This window comes from Electrona antarctica (assembly GCF_951216825.1).
Source record: "Electrona antarctica genome assembly, chromosome: 4".
In the NCBI taxonomy this organism is placed as follows: domain Eukaryota; kingdom Metazoa; phylum Chordata; class Actinopteri; order Myctophiformes; family Myctophidae; genus Electrona; species Electrona antarctica.
Window position 1 is genome coordinate 32,975,990 of NC_136809.1, and position 23,609 is coordinate 32,999,598.

Sequence of the window (23,609 nt, forward strand, 5' to 3'; positions counted from 1 at the left end):
CAAAAATCAACCTGTTGGTGGCGCTATAACAGGCCAATGTGAAAAGGGTGGGATATATTCCTCAGCCTAGTAAGAAAATGTGTGAAAGATTTCACGTAAATTGCATGCTGCGTTCATGATTTGAGGCTTTTGTTCAAAACGGGGCAATCTTGCAAACTGTGAAAGCCAATTATAGCCAATTAGGATGGAATATGAAATATCGGACAGATCCGACTTGAGCACACGACCATAGAGATACTGTGTAACGATTTGTGAGATTTTTGGACAGAATCTGGAGGAGTAATATCAAAACATGTGTTTTACAAAAGTCGGCCTCCTGGTGGCGCTATAAAAGGCAGATGCGGAAAATGCAGGTCAAAGGTTTGTTCTTGGCCTCTAGGGAGTGTGCATGCAACGTTTCACGCAGATCGGTGCAGTTTTAGGTAAAAAATGTGAAAAGCTGCCTCATGGTGGCGCTATAACAGGCCGTTCTGGAAAATGCGGGGCATCGACCGGGTTAACGGTGCCGGAGATTAGCTGGTAACGGACGGACGGAAGGACGGACGGACGGATGGACACACACACACACACACACACACACACGGACGGAGTGCAAAACATACTCTCCCCATGCCTTCGGCCTGGTGGAGACAATAAATAATTTAATATTACGCTAAACCAGGATGAAAAAGCGATTGATTTTGGGCTGTAATCTCCTTCATCACTCCTAAAATCATTCACAGGTTACGGAAGAGTGCCCTCTATCGTAAACACGACAGGACGGGTGACTCGTCATGCAATCACAAATTACGGAGGTTGGAATTAGGGTGAACATAACTTCTCCCTGATTCAGGGTGCTTTCGCTTTTCTTAGGCTCGCCCCCCTATGTTGCCTACGAGAAATCTGCAAAAGAATGAAAAAAAATGAGTAGGCTTATAAACAATTGTGTACAGTTTGAGTGTTGGATTCATTCATCCATCCATCCATTCATTCATCTATTCATGCATTCATTCATTCATTCATTCATTCATTCATTCATTTCAGTTTTCAAAGAGCTTTTTGAAGGCAGAGCCGATCTCCTGGATCATGTCTGAAGTGGTTGTGGCTCGACCACGTTGGTGGAATGCTTGACGGTTGCACTGCCTGGTAAGGGAACAAGCCCCAAACGCTGCAACGACTGCTGGATTTACGCTTTGGAACATTCCAGCAGGTATAGCAAAGGCCCAGTGTGAGAGTACACCCAGGGATCCAGAGAGAAGATCACCTTGTCCACCACATCGTCTGCCGCTGCCCTCAACGCCACACAGGATCACCTTGGTGCCGTCCGTGATTAGATCCTGTTCCCCTTTGAGCACCACGGTGATGTTTCCCATAGCCACGCTGAGCTGCATGGCACTCCTCTGACGATCATTGGTGTCCATAGGACCATGGTGCAGTGCCTCATATAGTCGCGTGAACTCCATGAAGTTAGGGGTGACAATCCCCTTCTGGTACCCCTGGATGACAGATGGCTGCTGTGCAACAAGCCATAGTCCGTCTGCATCGATAACTATAGGAATATCTCTGGCTTTTGTTTTCTCTATAACCTCCATGGCTGTTTTCAGGAGTGCGTCATCTCTCCCTAGTCCTGGGCCCACCACCAGGCTGTGCAGTCTTGGGAGCCATTTCTCGGTCTCTTCCACTGCGTCAGGGCTGTCCAACACAGGGTGCACTATGAGCTCAGGGCTGTATGATTTGATGACAGTTGCGGCATCCCTGGTGCAGAATATGTGAGAGAGGTCAGCGCCCACTTTCAGTGCAGAAATGGCAGCAAAATATGGCGCTCCTGTATACTCTTGGCAACCTCCAATAATCCCGATTATTCCATCTTGTCCCTTATGCTTTTTTGATGTCAGCGGGGGAATGATACCCTTCACCAGTGTGAGGATATCATCATCCATACCTCTAAGTCCAGCAGAGCGAAAGCTGAAGTGGCGCTCTGCGACTGCACTCAAATGATGGGATAAAGCTGAAGATAGGACAACAATATTCTTCTTGATCATAAAGCAATTTGATGATAAGTCATCTATTGGTACTCTGAGAAAGGGCACTCGTCTTCTACTCTATCTATGAATCCAGGAATCTCAGTGTATCTATATTGTGTCTGTGTTCCTGTATGCCCATAGAGATGCCTGGTGGAGATGTCTGACACCATCGCTAGCCTCCAAAAACCTTTTACTCAGTATGGGCATAAGTTAATGTCATCAATTAATGTATATAATGGAGATGTCTGATGTCATATGTCATTAATATGACGGCATGATAATGCTGATGTGATCATTTTCCCCCAAGTTAACTCTGATAACTGGTAATGACATGCTTGCTGTGAGCCCCAGAAGTCAAAGTCGCAACTGACACCATCAGCAAAACTCTGTGAATTAAGTGCTCCTTCACAGCTAGCAGAAATGCTCTTTGTGAGTGCCCTGCCGCGGTTCCAGCTGGTGCTGCTGATGGGTTCCCCACTAGTCCTTGGAGTGGTGTACATGTGTATCTGCAAGGCCATAGAGAAGCAGCGTAGCGTGACAGGTAATGGAGAGAGTAAGACTCTTGAAGCCAGCATGAACCCCTTGCAAGGCCAAGACAACAGCCAAGACGACAGCCAAGACGACAGCCGCGACCAGGAAAGCATGAGTTCCTTAGACCAGGCCCAGGCAGCAAAGAAAAAGGGCAACATGTATTTCAAGGCTGGCAAGTATGACCAGGCTATCCAGTACTACACAGAGGCCATCACCCTCTGCCCCACCGAGCAAGGGGCCGATCTGTCAATCTTCTACCAGAACAGAGCTGCTGCTTATGAACAGCTGACACAATGGATGGAGGTGGTGCAGGACTGCTCTCAGGCCGTGAACCTTAATCCGCACTACGTCAAGGCTCTGTTCAGGAGGGCCAAGGCTCTGGAGAGACTGGACAACAAGCAGGAATGTCTGGAAGACGTCACGGCCGTGTGCATTCTCGAGGTATTCCAGAACCAGCAGAGCATGATGCTAGCAGAGAAGGTGCTGAAGCTGCTTGCAAAAGAGAAGGCCGAAGACAAGTACAAGAACCGCAAGCCGGTGCTGCCTTCTCCTCAGTTCATCAAGTCGTACTTTAGCTCGTTCACGGACGACATCATCTCCCAGAAGAAAGAAAATGAGGGTGAGTTAGCAGAGGCCAACAAGAGCTCTCCCTACCTAAATGCCAAACAGTACATGGAGGAGGAAAATTATGATAAGATCATCGGTGAATGCACCAAGGAGATTGATTCTGGAGGTAAACACACAATAGAGGCCCTGTTGCTGCGTGCCACATTCTACCTGCTGAGTGGAAATGCCACCAGGGCACAGCCTGACTTGGACCGCGTCATCAACATGCAGGATGCCAATGTTAAGCTCCGTGCCAATGCTTTGATCAAGCGTGGCATTATCTACATGCAGCAGCAACAGCCTCTGCTCTCTACGCAAGATTTCGACATGGCAGCAGAGATTGACACACGCAACTCAGACGTCTACCACCACAGGGGGCAGCTTAACATCCTGCTGGACCAAATGGATGATGCTGTACGAGATTTTGATCGGTTCATCCTGTTGAGGCCAAGCTGTGCTCAAGCCCATGCACAGAAGTGCTTTGCCCTCTACAGAAAGGCATTTACTGGAAACAACCAAGCCCAAGTACAGACGGCAATGAATGGTTTTGAGGATGTCATCAGAAGGTTTCCCAAATGTGCAGAGACGTATAGACTTTACGCTCAAGCCTTGATTGAACAGCAACAGTTTGGAAAAGCAGATGAGATGTACGACAAGTGCATTGACCTGGAACCAGACAATGCAATTACATATGTACACAAGGGTTTGCTGCAGCAAGAGTGGAAAGAAGACATTGACCTTAGTCTGGAGCTCATCAGCAAGGCAATTGAGATTGATAACACATGTGACTTAGCCTTTGAAACAATGGGACGCATTGAGTTTCAGAGGGGAAATCTCGACAAGGCAATAGAAATGTTCAACAATGCCATTAACTTTGCCAAATCAGAGATGGAGATTGTCAATTTGTACTCGTTGTGTGACATGGCCTACTCTCAGAAAGAAGTGGCAAGGAAGTACGGGCTCAAACCACAAATACCTTAATGTCTCTTCCAGCTGTAACCTAGACGAAAGGGAGTCTACTGGCACACCTCAGCCAAAACATAAGCAAGCCCAGTGCATCACAGGAGCAGGACAACACAGAATGCAGAGAAGGCACGAGCAACTGGAAGCCTCTTTACAACTAAGGATGTGTCTTAGTAATTCCGAGGCCAATACAATTAATCTTACTGTTATAATGAATTACACCATGGCACTTATTTTCAGATGTGTCATGTCTTATGCTTTTGTCATGTCACATGCAGTAAGCCAAGTGACTGAAGTGGGGGTTGTTAGTAGCAAGACAGCAGAAGAAACCACAGGGCAGATACAAAAAAGGAGATACAGCTAAGGGTAGTATAACAATATATATACTTACTGTATATAGTAATAGTAAATAATGATACAGAGTACAGACACAAAATATTTTAAATAACTGTCAGCTGCTCACTCTTTAGACATGACAAATATAACCGCAACATGGGTGATTTTATTGATATGTAATGTGAGAACATGATCAGTGGCCTGAAAAGGAATGTATGAAAACACTATGGAAAGTAGTGCTTCTGCAAACTTCCAAAGTTGCAAGGCCAATTGTTGAAATTGGCATGGAGGTTGAGAGCTGCTGCCTGTATTATACATGACAATGAAGGAATTAAGTGATGTTTGTTGACAGGTGCGTTAAATGGGAGCAAGCAGAACGGGAGGTCTTCAGAGAATAACAGGAATGTAAAAAAATAAAATAATTGACGCAATATCTCTACAAATCCCTCAGTTGTCTGGAATGAGGTATACTCTGCCTTGTACTGAGTGCAGCCTGTGATGTACTTGCTCTCGCATGCACTTTCTACAGACGCAAATGGGATCTATGCACAAATGGCATTTTCGACTTGGGCCCCTTCCCTACTTCCTTCACAGGAAGGTGTTACCACTCATACTAATGAAGGCTCTGTTCCATTCTGGTCTTGTGCATGTTGGCTCACTGGAAACACTCTGCTACACCAGTGGTTGTCATTGTGTCCTTGAGTGGGTTCCAAATGGCCCCGTACCAATGTGTAACTCTGAGAGTGTACAAATGGACCCGTTTTTTTTTTATTAAAACGTTTTAGAACCACTGCACACACACAAATGGAACAGAGCCTTTATTAGTATTATCAGTAACACCTGTGAAGGAAGTAGGCATGCGGCCCAGAAGTAGGAAGAGTTATTCTGTATGCATATAGCCCATTGCAGTCTGTCACAACCATGCACATTGTCTGTAGACCCACATATCAAAATGCTATGCCTCTTCTCAGAACTGCGCCTTGCATTTTAACCCTCTCGGCAACTAGGATTTTTTTGTTTGTTTATTTTTTTGTATTTATTTTTTTTGTTTTTTAAAGATTTTTGGTGGGACCCTATTTGGGTCAATTCTCCAAAAAAATCTACTAAAATAATATGAATTCAAAATTGTGAGGACATACTGAAGCTAGTGATCAAGATTCCCCTTCTGTTTGTTTCTCTAATATATTGTTACTCCGCTTACTATGAGTTTCCTAAGAGGTTCTTTCACCTCTCCTCCTCCTCCTCTGCCCTGTGTGTATTAATATTCTGTAGATCTCCTCAGGGTTGACCCAAGGGCAAGACTCTAAAACGATCTCATTTTCACTGGAAGCTTCCCATAATGCCCTCATAAAGGTGCAGAGTGGAGCCAATACATTTCTCTCGATAGGGGCAGAAAACAGAACACACCACATGCATACATGAAGGCATGGACAACACGTGTGTGTGTGTGTGTGTGTGTGTGTGTGTGTGTGTGTGTGTGTGTGTGTGTGTGTGTGTGTGCGCGCGCGCGCGTGTGCGTGTGTGTGCACGACGTGTGTGTGTGCGAGAGAGTCCAACCGTGAGTGAACAGAGTAACTCATTTAAGGCGAAGGTAATAAATAAATCTCTTTAGATGCAGTGCACGCTTACAGGTGCTTGACAGAATTTATTCAAATAATAAAGCGTAGAAGCAGATAATGGTTTAAGAAAGCCAGGCTGTTATCCAGGCCTGCTGTGCAATTGCTGTCTGAGCACCTTGGCTGCACAGGGTCTGTGTGGAAAACAGCCAACAAGCTGCAATCCATATTTTGTCCAGGCTTTTCTTGCTTTTCTTGATAATCATAGTGAAGGAAAGGGCAAAAGAATGGGTCATAGCATGTAAGCATGGTCCATTCTGATCTCCTAAACCCACATGTAGATCCACAACTTGAAGATCTATCAGTCTTTGTTCTTATGGAAACTTCACGGGCCACAGAAGCAGCTCTACTTGTATCCCGTTTTTAAATATTTAATTAACTTGGCGGAGGAAATGTCCCACGGGCCCTGATGCGAGATTGACAGCCCAGATTCCCCCCCCCCCCCCCCCCCCTCCCATTCCCAATGCCACTTTTACTCCATCTATCTTGACCAGCTCTTTTGAAAGAGTCTGTGGTTCTGGTTCTTTTCAAAACTCAATTTTACCATTTACAAATCTGTTCACAACCTTTTTAAATATATACAATTTACAATTTAGGCATTTTGCAGACACTCTTAATCCAGAGTGACTTGCAGTAAGCAGGAACAAAAATACATGGTAATACACCAAATACATACAAATAGTCATCATGAATCATACGTATATATGCTAAAAACCTAACAGTGGAATATCTATATAATGAGCTATGCATACAGTATACTATATGGTGCTGTGTCTACATAAGACGCTATCTAAGTTACATAAATTGAGCCTTTGCGTATGCCTGTAAGGTGCCTGTAAGGCTGCATGGTACAGCTGGTGCATGCATGTAATGCACCATAATAATAATAATAATAATAATAATAATAATATGAAATTATGCACCGGCTATATCTATAAGACTTAAATCACAAATGTTGTATATCCAGACCCGGGTCCCCAGTACCCCTTTTTTCTTTTCTTTTTTTGTCTCACAGCCAAATGCATATTCATTTAGGTGTGATCAATCTGGGAACCAATTCAGTATTCTCTCTCTCTCTCTCTCTCTCTCTCTCTCTCTCTGGGGGTAGGTAATACAATACATTTAAATAAATAATGTGACAGTCATCAATTACAGCCAATAGTTGTGAATAAACCCAGAAGATGAGGCGGCCCATATACATGTAGTAGCAGTGTGGAGGCTCCCATTAAGGCTGCACTGGAATATATGCCTAGTTGTGTGTGTGGGTGTGTGGGTGGGTGTGCGTGTGCGTGCGTGCGTGCGTGCGTGCGTGCGTGCGTGCGTGCGTGCGTGCGTGCGCCACGTTAAGAGATGGTGGGCGGTAAAGGCGCGGGTCGTTTATTTAAAGAGCCTCTATAAATGTTGGGAGCAGTGATAATGGCCGCTGGGCCCCGGCGTGACATTTTGACAAACACTGCTTATTATAGAAATGGTTTTATCAATGTGTTTACGGTCCCGTCCAAGTGTGTGTGTGTGTGTGTGTGTGTGTGTGTGTGTGTGTGTGTGTGGTACACGTACACATGGTTGTGTGTGTGTGTTGGTTCATTGCAATTGTGTATGCGTTGTGTAGGCCTATGTATATTTTGTTTCCATTTGCTGTGTGTGGCGTGGGTGAGTGTGTGTGTGAGCGTGTGTGTGTGCAGCTATAGTACCATTGTTATATTGCTGGGACTAGAGAGCAAAGCGAGACAATAACTGCTAAATAATGTATGTTTGTTTTTGACTGTTTAAATGAGCGGGGCGTTGGGGGACAGAGAGACTGGGGAGGGCCGAGGGGGTGCTCTCAATTGAAGTCTAATAACTTCATATATCTTCTTTCTCCGTCGCCCACTCTCCGTAATCTATACAAAAACACTAAGATCGCACGCACAAACGCTCAAATACACACACAAAACACACACGCACACACACGTGTGCACACGCATACACACACACAGGTTGTATTAATACTTGTGAGGGTGTCAATATTTTAGGACAACAATTTTGCCATTTTTAACTGTAAGCCTAGAGCCCGAAAATAGCAGATCTACAAGCTCACAATGTATGTCACGCTCCGGACTGCATGTGATTATACTTTTCTTTGTGGACATTATTCCACATTCCCAACCCTGTGAATAATTCAGAAAATAAATGGCACTGTTTTGGCTTTCACAATTATACTGTCTCAGTCTTGGTTTGGGACGGATCAGTTATCACTGATTGTGTGTGTGTGTGTGTGTGTGTGTGTGTGTGTGTGTGTGTGTGTGTGTGTGTGTGTGTGTGTGTGTGTGTGTGTGTGTGTGTGTGTGTGTGTGTGTGTGTGTGTGTGTGTGTGTGTGTGTGTGTGTGTGTGTGTGTGTGTGTGTGTGTGTGTGTGTGTGTGTGAGCGAGCCTGCCTGCCTGCCTGCCTGCCTGCCTGCCAGCCTGCCTGCGTGCATGCGCGTGTGTGTGTACATTTTAGTGTGTGAGCGTGCATCAGTTTGTCTCTCTCCCCTCTCTGTAGACCAGTCATCATCAGTGCCTGTGCCTGTCACGTTGTGCATGGTCAGATGAAGTCCAACACACTCCGTCACAGGTGTTGGGCTCCTGACGCTGACAGCTAGACTCAATTATGACCACGTTTGCCCATGAGCTTCTCACTTAATCTGTCTGTGCTCTCTCTCTCTCTCTCTCTCTCTCTCTCCCTCTCTCTCCCCTTTTATGGTATTTTCCTTCCTGTTTGTCTGCCCCTCTCACTTGTCTTTGCGTCTCTAATTCCCTCTGCATTGTCTATCCCTCTCTGTCATTTACATTGTCACTGTCGGATAGAAACCTTCTATCTCCATATAGTTCATATTTTCATGTTGTTGTTTCATAGATGCCTAGAATGACATGTCAACCATATGGGTACCAGGTTGAAAGTATGTCTGTCCTCTAATTATTTAACCAATTAAAAGTATTGAAAACAGCTTGTGACTAAATACGTGTGTGTTTATCGAGGGTCGAATAAGAAAACCAACCAATTAATTTATCTCGTGTGTAACTGCAAGGCCATGGCAGTCGGACAAGTCCATCACCTTCCACCACTCAGTCTAGGCGAACATGACAGAGTATGTTGACAACTTCACGCATCATGGAAGTAACATCGTGGACGTGGAGAAAGATGTCAAAAACAGAATCGGCAAAGCTGCAGGAGTGTTCCAATGGCTCCGGAACATCTGGTCGTCCAAAGCCATCACTACTGCCACCAAGCTACTGTACGCCTCTATATGTCAGTGGTCATCCCAACAGCGACCTACGCCTGTGAAACGTGGATGAGGACAGCCAGCATTACAAATAAGCTTGATGTCTTCCACAGACGTTGTCTCAGATCCATATTGAAGATCTCATGGAGAGACCATATCACCAATGAGGAGGTGATGAGAAGGGCAGGGGTAACACCACTGTCTGACATCGTCTCTGAAAGGAGAAGGAGAATGGCTGGGCACGTACTCCATCTGCCAAGAGAGAGACCTGCAAGTGTGGCAATGGACTGGAAGCCAGAAGGTGGAAAGAGGAAGAGAGGGAGGCCAAAGAAGACATGGAGACAGACAGCCAAGGAAGAACTATGCGAGATGGGTGTCAGCTGGCACGGAGCAAGAAGGGTCGCTAGGGACCGGAGCAAATGGAGGGGACTCGTCGCCCAATGTTCCAATAGGAACGGGAGTCTAAGTAAGTAAGTAACTGCACAGTAGATGTAGGCCTATCAATAAACAATAAATACATAAAAAAACATTAAACCTTGACCATTGTATCCTTTTGAACAGGTTATTTAGTTTATTTCCATTTCTTGAAAATGAACAGTTTTGGACAGTATTCCGCCCGAAAGAGATGATAATAGGATGTGTCCAAAACTGTTACTTTTCAGCATTCACATTCAAAAATAGCAAACGTAGCAGATTGACAAGCTCAAAACGCGAAGCCACGCATTTTGAGCTTTCAGATCTGCTACTTTTTATGCTTTTGTGTGACACTGTATTATGATCAAGTATAGGGCATTCATTTAGAAAATTAAAATGTAAATAAAAACACACAAAAAGTTAGAATATGGAGATGAGAGGTTTCTGTGTTCATGCACTTACTAGCAGAAACACAGACGCACCATCCACATTCAGCTCTCATACTTCCCCCAGAGGCTGATGGGAAACATAATCATGGTCTTCCCCTGTGGACTACTTACTGTCACTCCTCGTCTCATAAAGACAGGTGTGGTATGAGTCCTACTTTACTTTCTGTGTGTGCGTGTGCGTGTGCGTGTGCGTGTGCGCGCGCGTGCGTGCGCCAGTGTATACTTGTACTGGTGAGGGCCAAATGTCCCCACAAGTACAGGCCTATACAAATTTGAAAAAGAATGTACATTGTACATGTACAACAACAAAACTGTAAAAATGTATTCCATATAAATATTGACTATGCGGAAAAGATATCCTTGCATGTATAGTAATACTGTGTGTGTGTGTGTGTGTGTGTGTGTGTGTGTGTGCGTGTGTGCGTGCGTGCGTGCGTGCGTGCGTGCGTGTTTGTTTGTCTGACACCTCGGTGAGTCGTGTTTGAATGTGCATTTGATGTGTTTCATTGAAAGGGGTCTGATCTCATCAGCACCTCATCATTCAGCTGGATGCTTGGCAGCTGCTCCCTGTCTTCCCGGTCTGGTTATGAGACAGCCTTTCAAAGCCACCCCATTTACACCCATAGTGTTGCTTTAAGATTTGTTTTACATCCACTTATTTATGATCCACATGGCATTCTGATGTGCCAGAGTTGCAATACCTTGCAATTTGCTTAGATCTCATGAGATGCAGTGTTAGACAAAGGTAGTACAGCCTCCCTTCCTCATCATCTTAACACTTAGCCCGCTAGCATTTATTGAAAAATTAGGATCTAATTCACGCCAACTAAATTGGGGCAAAGCATATTTTGAGCAGAGCAATTTGGATTTCATGTCTAACACAACGCTTACAGATGCCAACCATTGCTGTGCACGGATGTCCTGCCATCTTATTGGCTGAGCCTGAAACAAAGTAAACATGGACTTCTCATGGTTGTGGTAACAAGTGTCTGATCGTAAATTACCGGATAATCAGACTCAATCAGGAGGATTTATTTTTTCCCACATCAATTAAAAATGTAATCAAATATGCAAATGATCTAATTCAATATGAACAATACAAAAATGTACCAGCCAGACCAAGTACAGAGACAAAAGTGAAGTTCTGTATTGTTCATTCAGAATTCTAATCTGAAATGTATACAACTACAGTGCCCGTTGGGCACTGGCCTACGTCTCTCTGTGTCCCTTTATGGAGATTTCTGTATCTGTCTCTCTGTGTCCCTTTATTGCTATATGATTTCTCTGTCAGGCATGCCCAAATATGGAGTGCTGTGACGTCAGAACAGGCCAGCTCCATATTTGGACCCTTGGCAGGGGCCCTGTCCAGAGCCCGGGCAGAGGCCTTTTGTGGCGGTTCTAGACAACCGTGGGTCCGGACCGACCGACTCGACTCCGGGCACTGCACTCCCTGTGGAGGTGTGGAACAGGTGTCGAATTTGAAGTCTGTGGGGGCGAATAGTTCTCGAGTTACGTGCATTACAGCCATACACACGTACAGACAAATGTACAGACAGACAGAGACGTGGTGCATGTATAGACAGACAGACAGACAGACAGACAGACAGACAGACAGACAGACAGACAGACAGTAGTCGGGGCCAGTTTCCCTGCTTCATCTCTCTCTCGTTCTGAGTAGGGTAGTTTAACGTCAGGACCACCAGGGGAGGCACGTGCCGGCCCCGGCATCCCGGACAAAAGGTTGGATGGAGGGATGACTCAATAGATCCCTCCAAGGACCCCTTAGCTGGTATCGGCTGGTATCATTGGCCTGGGAATATTTAAAGACCCCCGAACTAGAGACATATAAGGAAGACAAAAATAGAAAAATGTTATAATCTGGTTTGGCCCCTAGAAGATTTAACGTTTTTGTAAGACTGCAATGAAAACAGTGCACTCCTCCTCAATAACAAGACGAAAAGTATTAATTCATGCACTGTATTGTGCATTTATTTATCGGGATATTACTTGGGCCGGTAAGACTGCAATGAAAACAGTGCGCTCGTCATGCTGCGATGTTAAGTGATTTAAATAGAATAATATAGAAATGTGGGAAAAGTGCTCGGATTTTAAAGTAAGTAAGTTTGTAAGTGAGGTTTATTATTGTCCATCGCTGTTTCACAAGTAAAAGTAGAAATATCACAATGTAACACTCTTTTACAAGTAAAATAATTGTGTTTTTTTTTGTAAATTAATGCCCACTTTGAAATAATTACCAAAAATAAATCAACCTTTTTCCCTTATGTGTTTTATACTTTTTGAAATATTTAACTATCATTTAAGTGGGGTTACAATGTGACAAGGTCCATCATGTGTGAGGCTATCGGGAACAGATTGGCATTCTGACGCACCGCCACTATGTGGCTTCTGCGTGCGTTTAGGTTAGTTTATGTTGCGTTCACAAAGGCAGACGCAAAGACGAATGGGAGTATCATTTGGAGCAGCTACATGCATCATTGCGTCTTTTGCATCGTCATGTCGCTGACATTGACCATTGACAATGAATGGTAGACTGCGTCTTTGTGTCTGCCCGTGTGAACGCAACATTATGGTTAGGTTATGTTGTCTGCCGCAACGAACACACCAACTTGGGAGAGTTTAAGCATGGATGACATAACCCATGTGTACATGTAGTTGGCACTGTCGCCTAATATGAGGTAGAACGTGGAACATCACTTTGTCAGACATCGACAGATTGAGCCCATGAAACTGTTTCTCTATAGATAGTACCACACATCTACTTCTTCTTCAGTGACTCTGGCATCTCCGGTGGAGGGGGGCGGGGTAGACGGAAGTACACCTTAACGGAGTCGTAGATGAACCACTGCAGGGCGGTCAGAGTGCCCACCATGATGATCCGAGCCCCCAGACCCTTCCACACGCCTGCGGGTCCCAGCTTCTTGAGCACCTGCATGGCAGTGCTGCCTTTCTCCTTATTGAGCACGGAGACCACAGAATCGGCGGGATGCGACACGACGGCGCAGAACACGCCGGCGATATAACCGGCCACGAAGGTCACTACCAGCTGCTCGGACTGGCTGCACTCGCTGCGAGGTTTGGGCACGACGTGTTTGTAGAGCATCTCCACGGTCCTCTCGAAGCAGGCAAACTTCATCATGGTGTAAGGAATCTGCCTCATCCACAGGGGGCCCAGTCCTTTGTAGAAAGCCCAGAGGCCCTCCTCGGTGTACATCTTAGGTGCACACGCTCTCAGGGTGTTGGCATAACCAGGCTGGGTCTGGATGCGCACTTTACATGCCTCCATGGGGGACAGAGCAATGTCAGCAAAGAACTCTGCGCTAGCAGAGGCGGCCAAGTAGAGAGATGTCCTCCACAGGTAGGTATTCTCCTCTCCCAGAAGGTCACTGTAGAAGAGAACAAACTTGCAGAGACCTTGCATGGAGTATCCGATGAACGTGGGAGCCCAGCCCTTTGCCAGCCCACGGACACCGTCCTCTTTCACTGTAAGTGAGAACCCGTTGAAGATGCTCTTGTACTTTGCAGGGTCCACCTGCAGTCTGCATTTGACCAGATCAAGGGGTACAACTAATGTATGTGTGACTCCACAGCTGAGAATGCCCCCGAAGCCACACAAGGCATAGTATTTCGCAGACCCAAAATCGCAGCTCACATCATCTGCAGCAGCTGCTAGTCTCCGTCCACTGTCACGTTCTGGTTCTGGCTGAGCACAGCTGCTAGTCTCCGTCAGGCTACGTTCTGGTTCTGGCTGAGCACCGTCTTTTCTTGGTGTGAACTGTGGGATACCGAACGGGTTGGCCCGGTTGTGTTGCAACAGCATAGTCGGATACATTGTATCTTTTGGAATATTTTGCAGTAAAATATGGCACTGTGGCTATATGGGCCTCTGAGACAGGTTTGATGATATTTTCTATCAGTTGGCTGGACAAGTACCGCACTAATGCAGTGTTTCACAGGTCATGATTTTTGTAATTAAGGGGCTAATTATAGTCAAAGAGTCTATGATGTCAGTTCTTGTGATGTCAATCATCAAGACCTGTTCACTTGAACACTTATTCCTGTCAGGATGGGACCAATGGTTTATGTTTACCTGTATGCCTGTATGTTGCCTGCATGTCTGTATGTTTTTCTCCGTGGTCGTGTGGTGTAAGGTCTGCGACTGAAACCCAATCCCTTGAAGGCTTGAATTGGTTCATTGTTGGATCCCCAAATATGGATGTGTAGAAAAGTTTACATCATTCTTACGGCACTACAGAGTTGTGTAAAAATACAACAAGAACCATTCAACCAGTAAGTTACTCGCTTCAATTGAAGGGTTATTAACTGTCATGTTACAATTTGCTGAGCTATAGCAGCAGTCCAGGCAGGATCCTTGGACTGTACTGCTTTGCTCTGCTTCACAACCTCGCCTGAGCATCTAGTGGTGTGACCGCGACCACCTGACATTATTGATCCAGAATCATAGGATATACAATAACTGAACACGCAATGGCTCATGCTAAAAATGAAGCAGAGGACTACAAATACGATACTACAATACGTTTCCAGACAGGAATAAAAGAAGATTCAATAAAGGATCTCTTGCAAAAAGGCTGTTCACTTTCAAGCCATGTTACAGTATACAATAGAATGTCCATATGCAAAACTCCTCCTTAAGCCATGAAAAGTTCAGGATGTGCAGTGTTTAAAGACCGCCATTTCTCCTGTGAGGATTGCGACGGGGCTGTGCGGGCTTGACTTGACCTTGTCTCAAATTGCCTTGTGTCAGAATAAAATTAATCAGCATATAGGACTAGTAGCATGCCAACGTTTGTGCTATTGCCATTGAGAATGCAATCCAGGCGTTTAAGTTAAATAACTCAAACTACAAAACATTTCAAAGTAAAAAGTTCCAGCATGTGTGCCCACAGTAAGCTGAATTATAAAAAGTGTGAATGGAGTTTCTAGGTGAAAGTGACTTTTTGACGTACCATAGAGCTACCATTGAGCCCCATTATAAATGTCTCAAATTTGAAAGCACTATATTTCTAAAACTATGAAACATTTCAAAGATTCCTGTTCCTGTCCACCGTAAGATGAACCTAAATAGGTTTGAATGGGGTTTCTAGGTGTAAGTATGTAGGACTAGTAGCATGCCAAAGTTTGTGCTATTGCCATTGAGAATGCATTGGGCGTTTAAGTTAAATACTGGGGGGTCATATTTTGACATAATTTCACCCCCTCCCTATTCCAAAGCTGCAGGTACATTATATATTTAAACTATTTTCAGCAATGGTACAATTATTTTTTCAGTGGGTAGATCTTGTTGAGCTCGTCATTTTGAAAGTAGATCTCACAAATCTCATAAATGTGTGGGCACCCCTGATGTAGGACTATATGAGCTCATCCATGCCTTGGACCACTGACAGGCACACGTAGACTGGTTCAACAACGTCAAACATTTGGCTTGTTCAGAGATTCAAGCTTATAACTCAGCGGGGACTGTTCCTTTAGCAACGAAGTCGCCCGATTTAACTTAGGTATGAAGCAGCAGCATCAGGAGTGTGTCCGGGGACATGCCTTTCGCTCTATCCTGGCCGTGAGGACGATCACTAGAGAAGAGGCTGAGAAAACAGTGCATGAGGTCTTTGACTCCTGTTTCAATGACCACACACCGTTCGGTCGGATTCCGCACGGCAAGAAGGATGCAGAGTTCACCTTCAGAGATTATGAGAACAGGGAACAGTATTATAGACCGGTTCCCAAATGAAAAAAAAAAAACCTTTAGAAAATGATCCTGTATGCATTATTGAGGAAAAGTACTTAATGTTTTGTTTCTATAAGATTTTTATGTGCTGATTCCATTTATGCCGTATGCCGAGTGATACGGGTCACCGTTTCGTCAGAAATTGAGTAATTAGCATAATTAATCGCTATAAAAGCTGGAAATAATTCTAACAAATAATTGTACATAATGTGTTGTTTCTATATGATTTTTATGTGCTGAATCCATTTCTGCCATATGCCGAGTGATACGAGTCACCGTTTCAAGTAAGTAATTAGCATAATTAATCACAAAAAACTGGAAATAGCTATAATTTTGATAAATTAATCTTATAAAAGCCCTGTGAGCCTGGTCTCCAGAGTAATTTGCTGCATTCCATGATTTGTTTTGTCACTTTGTTTTGTCACGAGAAAGTGTTGTTCCAAAGAACTGGTCTGGAACCCTCACTTCTGGTTCTGGTGACTCCTGCCATTCACAGAGTGAGATATAGACCTCCAAGACACGTCAATTCAAATCGTCAGAACATCTAAGGGTAGCCATACTGTACATCAACGAAGCGCTGCTCTCACTCCCTTGACAGTACAGACGACAGTTGTCAGGAGCTATGCTAGCTTATGGCTGTGACTTGTGCTCAGTCTGGTGCTTGTGCTCTGCTAAACATCGTTTCTCCACAGGACTCCATTGCTTCTATGGCTGCTGTTGTTCCTTGCCTCTACACCCTTGCCACTCCCACTTGGCCTCACCCCCCAAACCCACCTCACCCCTGCCCACTTTGACAGGCTGGAATGGCTTAGGGTCGACGACAGAGTACAGCATCTTGCAATGGGTCTGGTCCACAAGATTCGATACACCACCAAGATACCCATGTACAGTACCTGTCTAAATACTTCCTTAATGTTAACAAAGTCCACACCCACACCAGAGGGAGTGCAACAAACCATGTGCAACCCAGATTCGGCACAAATTATTTTCGCTCCTATGCCACCAAAATGTGGAACGCCCTACCAACAGTCATTAAGACATGTGAATCCCTTGACTCCTTCAAAACCGCTCTCAAAGGGCACCTACAGACGGCTGCAATTCGAAACTGGCCCCTGTAAAATCTGAATCAAAATAAATCAAAATGTTATAAATAATACTGAGAATAATAATAATCCATCAAAGTACAATACATAAACCCAAGAGACATAAAAACATACATTTTTAATATTATTCAAAAATAGTTATAATTATAGCCATTTCCATTTCGTTTTTATAGTGATTAATTATGCTAATTACTCAATTTCTGACGAAACGGTGACCCGTATCACTCGGCATACGGATGGATACACAATGGAATCAGCACATAAAAATAATATAGAAATAACACAAGTACTTTTCCTCAAGAATGCCTACAGGCTTCAGGCTTTTGGCATTTCGGGACCGATCTATTATGCAAACCTTTAAACGGGGTGGGGGGCTGGCGGCTGGCGCCCCTCAAAAGCTGCATAACTGACCTGCATAACTGCATAACTGCCTTTGTGAGCTTGTTGAACGGCTAACAAAAACGTTCAAACTGCTTTTCAGATGTAATTATAGTCTAACATCTTCACACTTCAAAAAATCTGCAATATTCTTAAATGGCTGATGAGTTGGGGAGTATGTTTTGATTGATTGGATATTTTATTAACAGTTGAAAAGGTACAGGCAGCACATACAAAATCCATGGATAAATCACGAAAGAGCCAAATATACCTCCCGCCAGACATTTGATGCACGACAAACACACAGGTGTTGGGATTTATCAGTTGGATAACTGTATTGTGTCACTTGAAAAATAGCAAGCTAGAATGGGACTTAATTTACAATCCGCCACTACGGTGAGGTGACCCTTCACATTATTCTTATTATACTTAAGGAAGAAAAACAGGAAAATGTTATTACGAAGTTTTACAAATTGAATGGAGCTGTGACCTTAATTTGCTTGACTCTCCTTCTCTTTACACTCTTTGCACTCACTCTACCTCTCTCTCTCTCTCTCTCTCTCTCACGCACGCACGCACGCACGCACGCACGCACGCACGCACGCACGCACGCACGCACACACGCACGCACGCACGCTCGCACACACGCACAAATCAATACATGCTCACTGTCCGACCCCCAAATTACACCTTAAAGGGTAAGACCACTTTTTTAGACGTTTGGGTTGTTTTCTTACCTTATTATGGGCAAACTAGTCCATTCCATGAGTTATTTCGCTCCGTTGTGTTTATTCGAAATTTGAGAAATAAAAAAAGTCGCTCATTGACTTCCATTGTAACGGGGAAACAGCTCTCAAAGTCACCCTTTTAGCACATGAACCAACGCAACAAAAGCGGATTCTGACAGTTTATGACACTTTTGAATGATTTATTGAAAATTCTCTGTTGTGAATGTGTGACAACGAAAGACCTTCAGAGAAAGCTTGGCTTGTCTGCTTCCAGGAAAAAAATGAACGGAGTTGATAAAATGTTTAGTTGTGGTGTTGGAAGCCATTTAAAAGAGCCTGCATTTACACTGGGTAGTGTTTCTAGGACAACAAAAAAAGTTATGACCGGTTGAAGTTTTATTTTCTAAATAACTTTTTTTCTGCTGGGCGTACATAGCCATGCAATATCTCATTTTAAAGGGTGAGTTGTCTAGTTCAATTAAAATAAAATAAAAAGTTTCTCACATGTACCACTGTAGATATTTTGCCATCTATAAATAGCATGGTCAGTCATGATCAATCTGACCTATCCAGCTAAAAGTCCCCCTAGCTCTGAAATGGAACATCATATAAACTCAATTCTTTTTTGGGGTAAAATTAGACATTCTAACGCACATTTTGATATATACCATGTTTACATAGTCTTACCAGTACCGTGTCTATTCATGCATGTATCTCAAAAACCTGTTGTGAAGAAACAGTTTTGATAAAAAACTCATCCAAGGACATTGTTTTGATATGACTTTGTGCCCATGATATGTATCAAAATATAGACTTGAATGTATACTGTATTATAACAAAAAAATTGGGTTCTTACCATCTACCGTTACAGAGTAAATCACAGTTGAAACTCGCTTAGTCAAACCATAAACCTCAGACTAGTGAACAAAATAGCCATGACAGGTCTAACTCATTGTAAAAGCTTGTCTTTTATTTTTTATGACTACTAACATAATACAATTATAATAAATATTACAGAAAATAAATAGGCCTACATACAAAACAGTTGTCCCCAAACTCCCCAGTGTCCCCAAACCACTGCATTCCAGTTGTTCTTGACGGTGTGTGTGTGTGTAGGCTAAATTTTAAAAAAAACAACTGAAATGAATGAATGCATCCGGTTCAGTGTCGGAGAACTCCATCGCAGTCTTGACTCTTCGTCTTCATCATCTTCGTCTTCATCATCATCATCATCATCATCATCCTCCTCCTCCGATGCCAGTTCTAAATATATAAAAATAAACATTTAGCTGTAGTCAGCCCGGCCAATAGCCAGTTGGGGGGGGGGGGGGGGACGTAGGCTATCTGACATCATCGTCATCATCATCATCACACGGAGACACACTAAACAATGTACAATCATGATTGTATACAATATACAATGAATGCAATTATCATGCAAGCTCAGACGTCAATGAAACGTCATACAGATCTTATATAATACGCTACTGTTAGCTTCACTCCCCGTCCCCCCTCCGATCCTTGTAGCAACGTCATCATAACCACGCGTTGCTTCAGTAAACGATGCATGTTTGTTCTCCGTCTTTGTAGACAGTAAATAAAAGGAGCGAACATTACTCTAAAGATCAGATCGCCTATAAGGCACGCTACAATATAAAATACTTGTACTGCCATGCGTGCATGCCTGCTACGATACATTTGTACTGCACCAACCAACCGATCGACACCAACCCCCCCCTCCAGCCCTTAGCCAGCACCAATGCACCGACCAACACCATTAGCCAGCACCTTCGGTGCTGGCTAATGGCTGGGGGCCATCGTGGTGAGTCATTCTGGCGTCATGATCTGACTAGTAGTAGTAATTATCCAAGCATCTATTTGTAGCGATCATCTTATGATTTCTGATCACTATAGAAGGGCATTTTCTACAATAAGATTACCTCAAAACATTCCGGGTTGATCGTCTTCTTCAATGGTTTCCCGGTATAGCTCATCGGACGACGATGGGGAGACAATGAAAAAAGGAGGGAGGGAGCAGCGAGTCTCGCTGTAAGCACTGGACCAGGGCTACTCCGCCTGGAGAAGGCGACTGGGACGCGTATGGATCAATACTACTACCACAAAACTCGCTCAAATAAATAGTACTGCTTTCAACTTTTTCTGCTAGAAAATCGCTCGGGCGAGACGGCAAACAGGCAAAACAATGAAAACTATGAAGACTCCCTCTGCCCCCACTGTTTACAGGGGGTGGGACCAGCTTCCAATGGCAACACGTACACGTGTGTCACGTGACACGGGTTTTCTGGGTAATGTAGTTGGAATATAAGCTCAGGAATTTAAACAGCGCTTCGGAGCATATTAATATGTTTAGATTCATCAAAAACTGTGAAGACGCCAATTGGCGTCATTGATCATTTACGGAATTCTGATGAAGACGCCAATTGGCGTCTTTCATCTTCTAAGGGTTAAGATAGATTTATAAAGTTACTATTTTAGTCGGAGATAGACTCGTTTCCAATAAGGAAGTGGTGTACAGTTTTGGTCCAATCAGATCGTTTTTCACAGCAGTGATTCGGTCGGCGTAGGCTTACTTACCGGATCTTCTTTCTACACAAATTAGTCAAAATAAGACAAAGTTGACATTTTTTATTAAAAATAAAACCGTATGAGTTTTCCTGATGTCATAAACTGTCAGAATCAGCTTTTGTTGCGTTGGTTCATGTGCTAAAAGGGTGACTTTGAGAGCTGTTTCCCCGTTACAATGGAAGTCAATGAGCGACTTTTTTTATTTCTCAAATTTCGAATAAACAACACAACGGAGCGAAATAACTCATGGAATGGACTAGTTTGCCCATAATAAGGTAAGAAAACAACCCAAAAAAAAGTGGTCTTACCCTTTAACACAGTAATTTAACTTGAGAGATGTTTATTAACGAATATCCACAGACGACATATAATAATAATGAATGCCACAGACGAATAACAGTCTAAGTCCACACTATTGATCCATAATGTATAAATGATAGATAAGGGTTCAGGACAACGAGGCCTTTTCGTGGAGGGGTCAGATTGAAATTTGGACTTAGACTGTTTTTCGTCTGTGGTACTCAGGTGTGAAAAAGAGACTTAAAGGGGAAAACCACCCATTTTCAACATTTTACTATGTCATTAATATACCTTAGAGCTGTTGTGTGGAAATAATAAAAAAGTCCCCCCATTCTGTGTTTCCCAGAACTGTAATTATGAAGAAAAAAAAAATCATTAACATGGTGAAACACATCTTGATGATGTCATCAAGATGTGCTTCACCATGTTAATGATTTTTTTCAGACCTCTAGTTCTAGGAAACACAGAATGGGGGGGACTTTTTTATTATTTCCACACAACAGCTCTAAGGTATATTAATGACATAGTAAAATGTTGAAAATGAGTGGAATGCCCCTTTAAGGATAGTCGGCCTCTAATGGCGTGTGTGTGCGTACAGTACGTGCACGCGTGTGCATGCATGCCTGTGTTTGTATACAGCTGTCAATCTTGTCAGTGTACAGGTGTTAGTTGTAATTAATGCATTCATGTCTGCAAGTGATTTAACATTCTAAGTCATGTTGTAATTGCCTGTGCTTGCATGTATGTGCGTGTGCTTGTAACTGCTAAAACCTTTATTAACACAAATTATGTATTGTAGAGTATATCGTCTCAGTTGAGTGGAAACCTCATTATGTCTAAAACCACTACCTTTCAGGATTAAAATTAATTTTAAAGCGTAGCAGATCTGAAAGCTCAAAATGCAAAGCGACACGTTTTCAGCTGGATATACATTATATATAACTCTGGACCCTCTATCGATATTGGCAAGATAAAATCCTATTTTTTTGATTTTTCCTTCCGGTGAAAATAAATCATTTTCTGGCCAATAAGTGCCAGAAAATGTGTGGTGGAGGGCTCAGAGTGCCCACCGGGGAAAGTAGTCTTGACTAGTGGTTGGAAGTGGTCTTCATGATGAAACGTATAATAATGAAGTTTCTCGATGTGCCTTTTATGCCCTGCCCGTATATGGAGATTCCAGTACTCTCCCCAAGCTGATTGGTTGAAACACTTGCCCATATATGGCGTTCCCTGAACCCTTTCAAGCTGGTGCGTCATCGATATCTTGTTATTCTATAGTGTAGTCCAGAGCGCTGGTGTAGTCATTGTCTTCTTAGGTCATTTCCTTCCAAGATGCCAATACAGTGCAGCAGTTGCTCTGAAAAGCGTGCAGCACTGAGACGTCCAAAGACCGGACACTCAATGTGCAAACAGTGCTTCTTTGGCGCCTTTGAGGAGGAGGTGCATCAGACCATTATGGCGGCGAGGCTCTTCAAACATGGAGAGACTGTAGCAATCGGCGCCTCTGGCGGAAAAGACTCTACGGTGCTGGCGTATCTAATGAAGACACTAAACGGGCGATACAGATACGGACTCAATCTCGTGCTGCTCTCAGTGGATGAGGGAATCTCGGGCTACCGGGACGACTCCTTGGAGACGGTGAAGAGGAACCAGCGGCAGTACGACCTCCCGCTAAAGATCGTGTCCTATGAAGAGCTGTACGGCTGGACCATGGACGCTATAGTGAAGCAGTGAAGAAGAATAACTGCACTTTCTGCGGGGTGTTCAGGAGGCAGGCGTTGGACAGAGGAGCCATCGTGCTCAAAGTGGATAAGATATGCACAGGCCACAATGCCGACGACGTGGCCGAGACGGTGTTGATGAACGTGCTGCGAGGGGACATTGCGCGCTTGCGCCGCTGCACTGCCATATCCACGGCCTCTGAAGGCAAGGGCGTTGTCCCGCGCTGCAAGCCCCTCAAATATGCCTATGAAAAAGAGATTGTGCTCTACGCTTACTTCAAGAAGTTGGACTACTTCTCCACAGAGTGCGTTTACTCGCCTAACGGCTATCGCGGACACGCTCGTACCTTCCTTGGTACGAGCGTGCGGCCTAGCTCCATAATGGACGTCATTCACTCTGGTGAGAACCTGTCGGTGAAGGAGGGGGTGAAGATGCCAGTACAGGGGACTTGCAGTCGATGCGGCTACATCTCTAGCCAGGCACTCTGTAAAGCCTGTGTGTTGTTGGAGGGTTTGAACCGAGGGCTGCCTAAGTTGGGCATTGGAAAGCATCACCGCCTCCATGACAAAATCCTCAACCAACAACCTCTGACGGAAAAGGAGGAGAGGAAGTTGAAGGCTATTGACTTTTGAGATTTATCGGGAACTTTATTTATATAGTATTTCAATAAAATAAATACATAAATAAAAAGTAATGGCACACTGGCCACCACTTATTTTGCTAACTTAAAAGAGATGATTGCAATATTTGCTGAGAATTAAACCCCTAATTTGATATATTTTATTGTAGGCAGTAGGCAGTGCAAACTGCTAAATGTTTAGAATGATATGTGAATAAATTCAGTATTGTTCCAGGATGATGTTGGTAT

General features: G+C 43.9%; 4 protein-coding genes and 1 pseudogene across 5 annotated transcripts; 3 read left to right on the forward strand and 2 right to left on the reverse strand.

Moving 5' to 3' along the window:
* Positions 1-1,019: 1,019 nt before the first annotated feature.
* Positions 1,020-1,919, reverse strand: LOC306921259 (ATP-dependent (S)-NAD(P)H-hydrate dehydratase-like; the record flags this gene model as incomplete). The annotated part of the gene is made up of 1 exon (XM_079498369.1): positions 1,020-1,919. The coding sequence occupies one exon, from the start codon at positions 1,917-1,919 to the stop codon at positions 1,020-1,022; it is 900 nt and encodes a 299-aa protein (XP_079354495.1).
* A 504-nt stretch (positions 1,920-2,423) lies between these two features.
* LOC306921260 (mitochondrial import receptor subunit TOM70-like) lies at positions 2,424-4,121 on the forward strand (the record flags this gene model as incomplete). Its single annotated transcript, XM_079498370.1, has 1 exon — positions 2,424-4,121. One exon carries the CDS (start codon positions 2,424-2,426, stop codon positions 4,119-4,121), a length of 1,698 nt encoding a protein of 565 aa, XP_079354496.1.
* Positions 4,122-12,936: 8,815 nt separating this feature from the next.
* On the reverse strand, positions 12,937-13,998 carry LOC306921261 (solute carrier family 25 member 3-like; the record flags this gene model as incomplete). Its single annotated transcript, XM_079498371.1, has 1 exon — positions 12,937-13,998. The coding sequence occupies one exon, from the start codon at positions 13,996-13,998 to the stop codon at positions 12,937-12,939; it is 1,062 nt and encodes a 353-aa protein (XP_079354497.1).
* Positions 13,999-14,787: 789 nt separating this feature from the next.
* Positions 14,788-15,927, forward strand: LOC306921263 (mitochondrial inner membrane protease ATP23 homolog; annotated as a pseudogene). The gene is made up of 2 exons: positions 14,788-14,986; positions 15,549-15,927. The product of its transcript is annotated as a mitochondrial inner membrane protease ATP23 homolog (transcript).
* A 6,424-nt stretch (positions 15,928-22,351) lies between these two features.
* On the forward strand, positions 22,352-23,373 carry LOC306921983 (cytoplasmic tRNA 2-thiolation protein 1-like; the record flags this gene model as incomplete). Its single annotated transcript, XM_079499332.1, is given in 2 exon segments — positions 22,352-22,748; positions 22,751-23,373. Coding segments are annotated over 2 exon segments (1,020 nt in total).
* Positions 23,374-23,609: the final 236 nt, after the last annotated feature.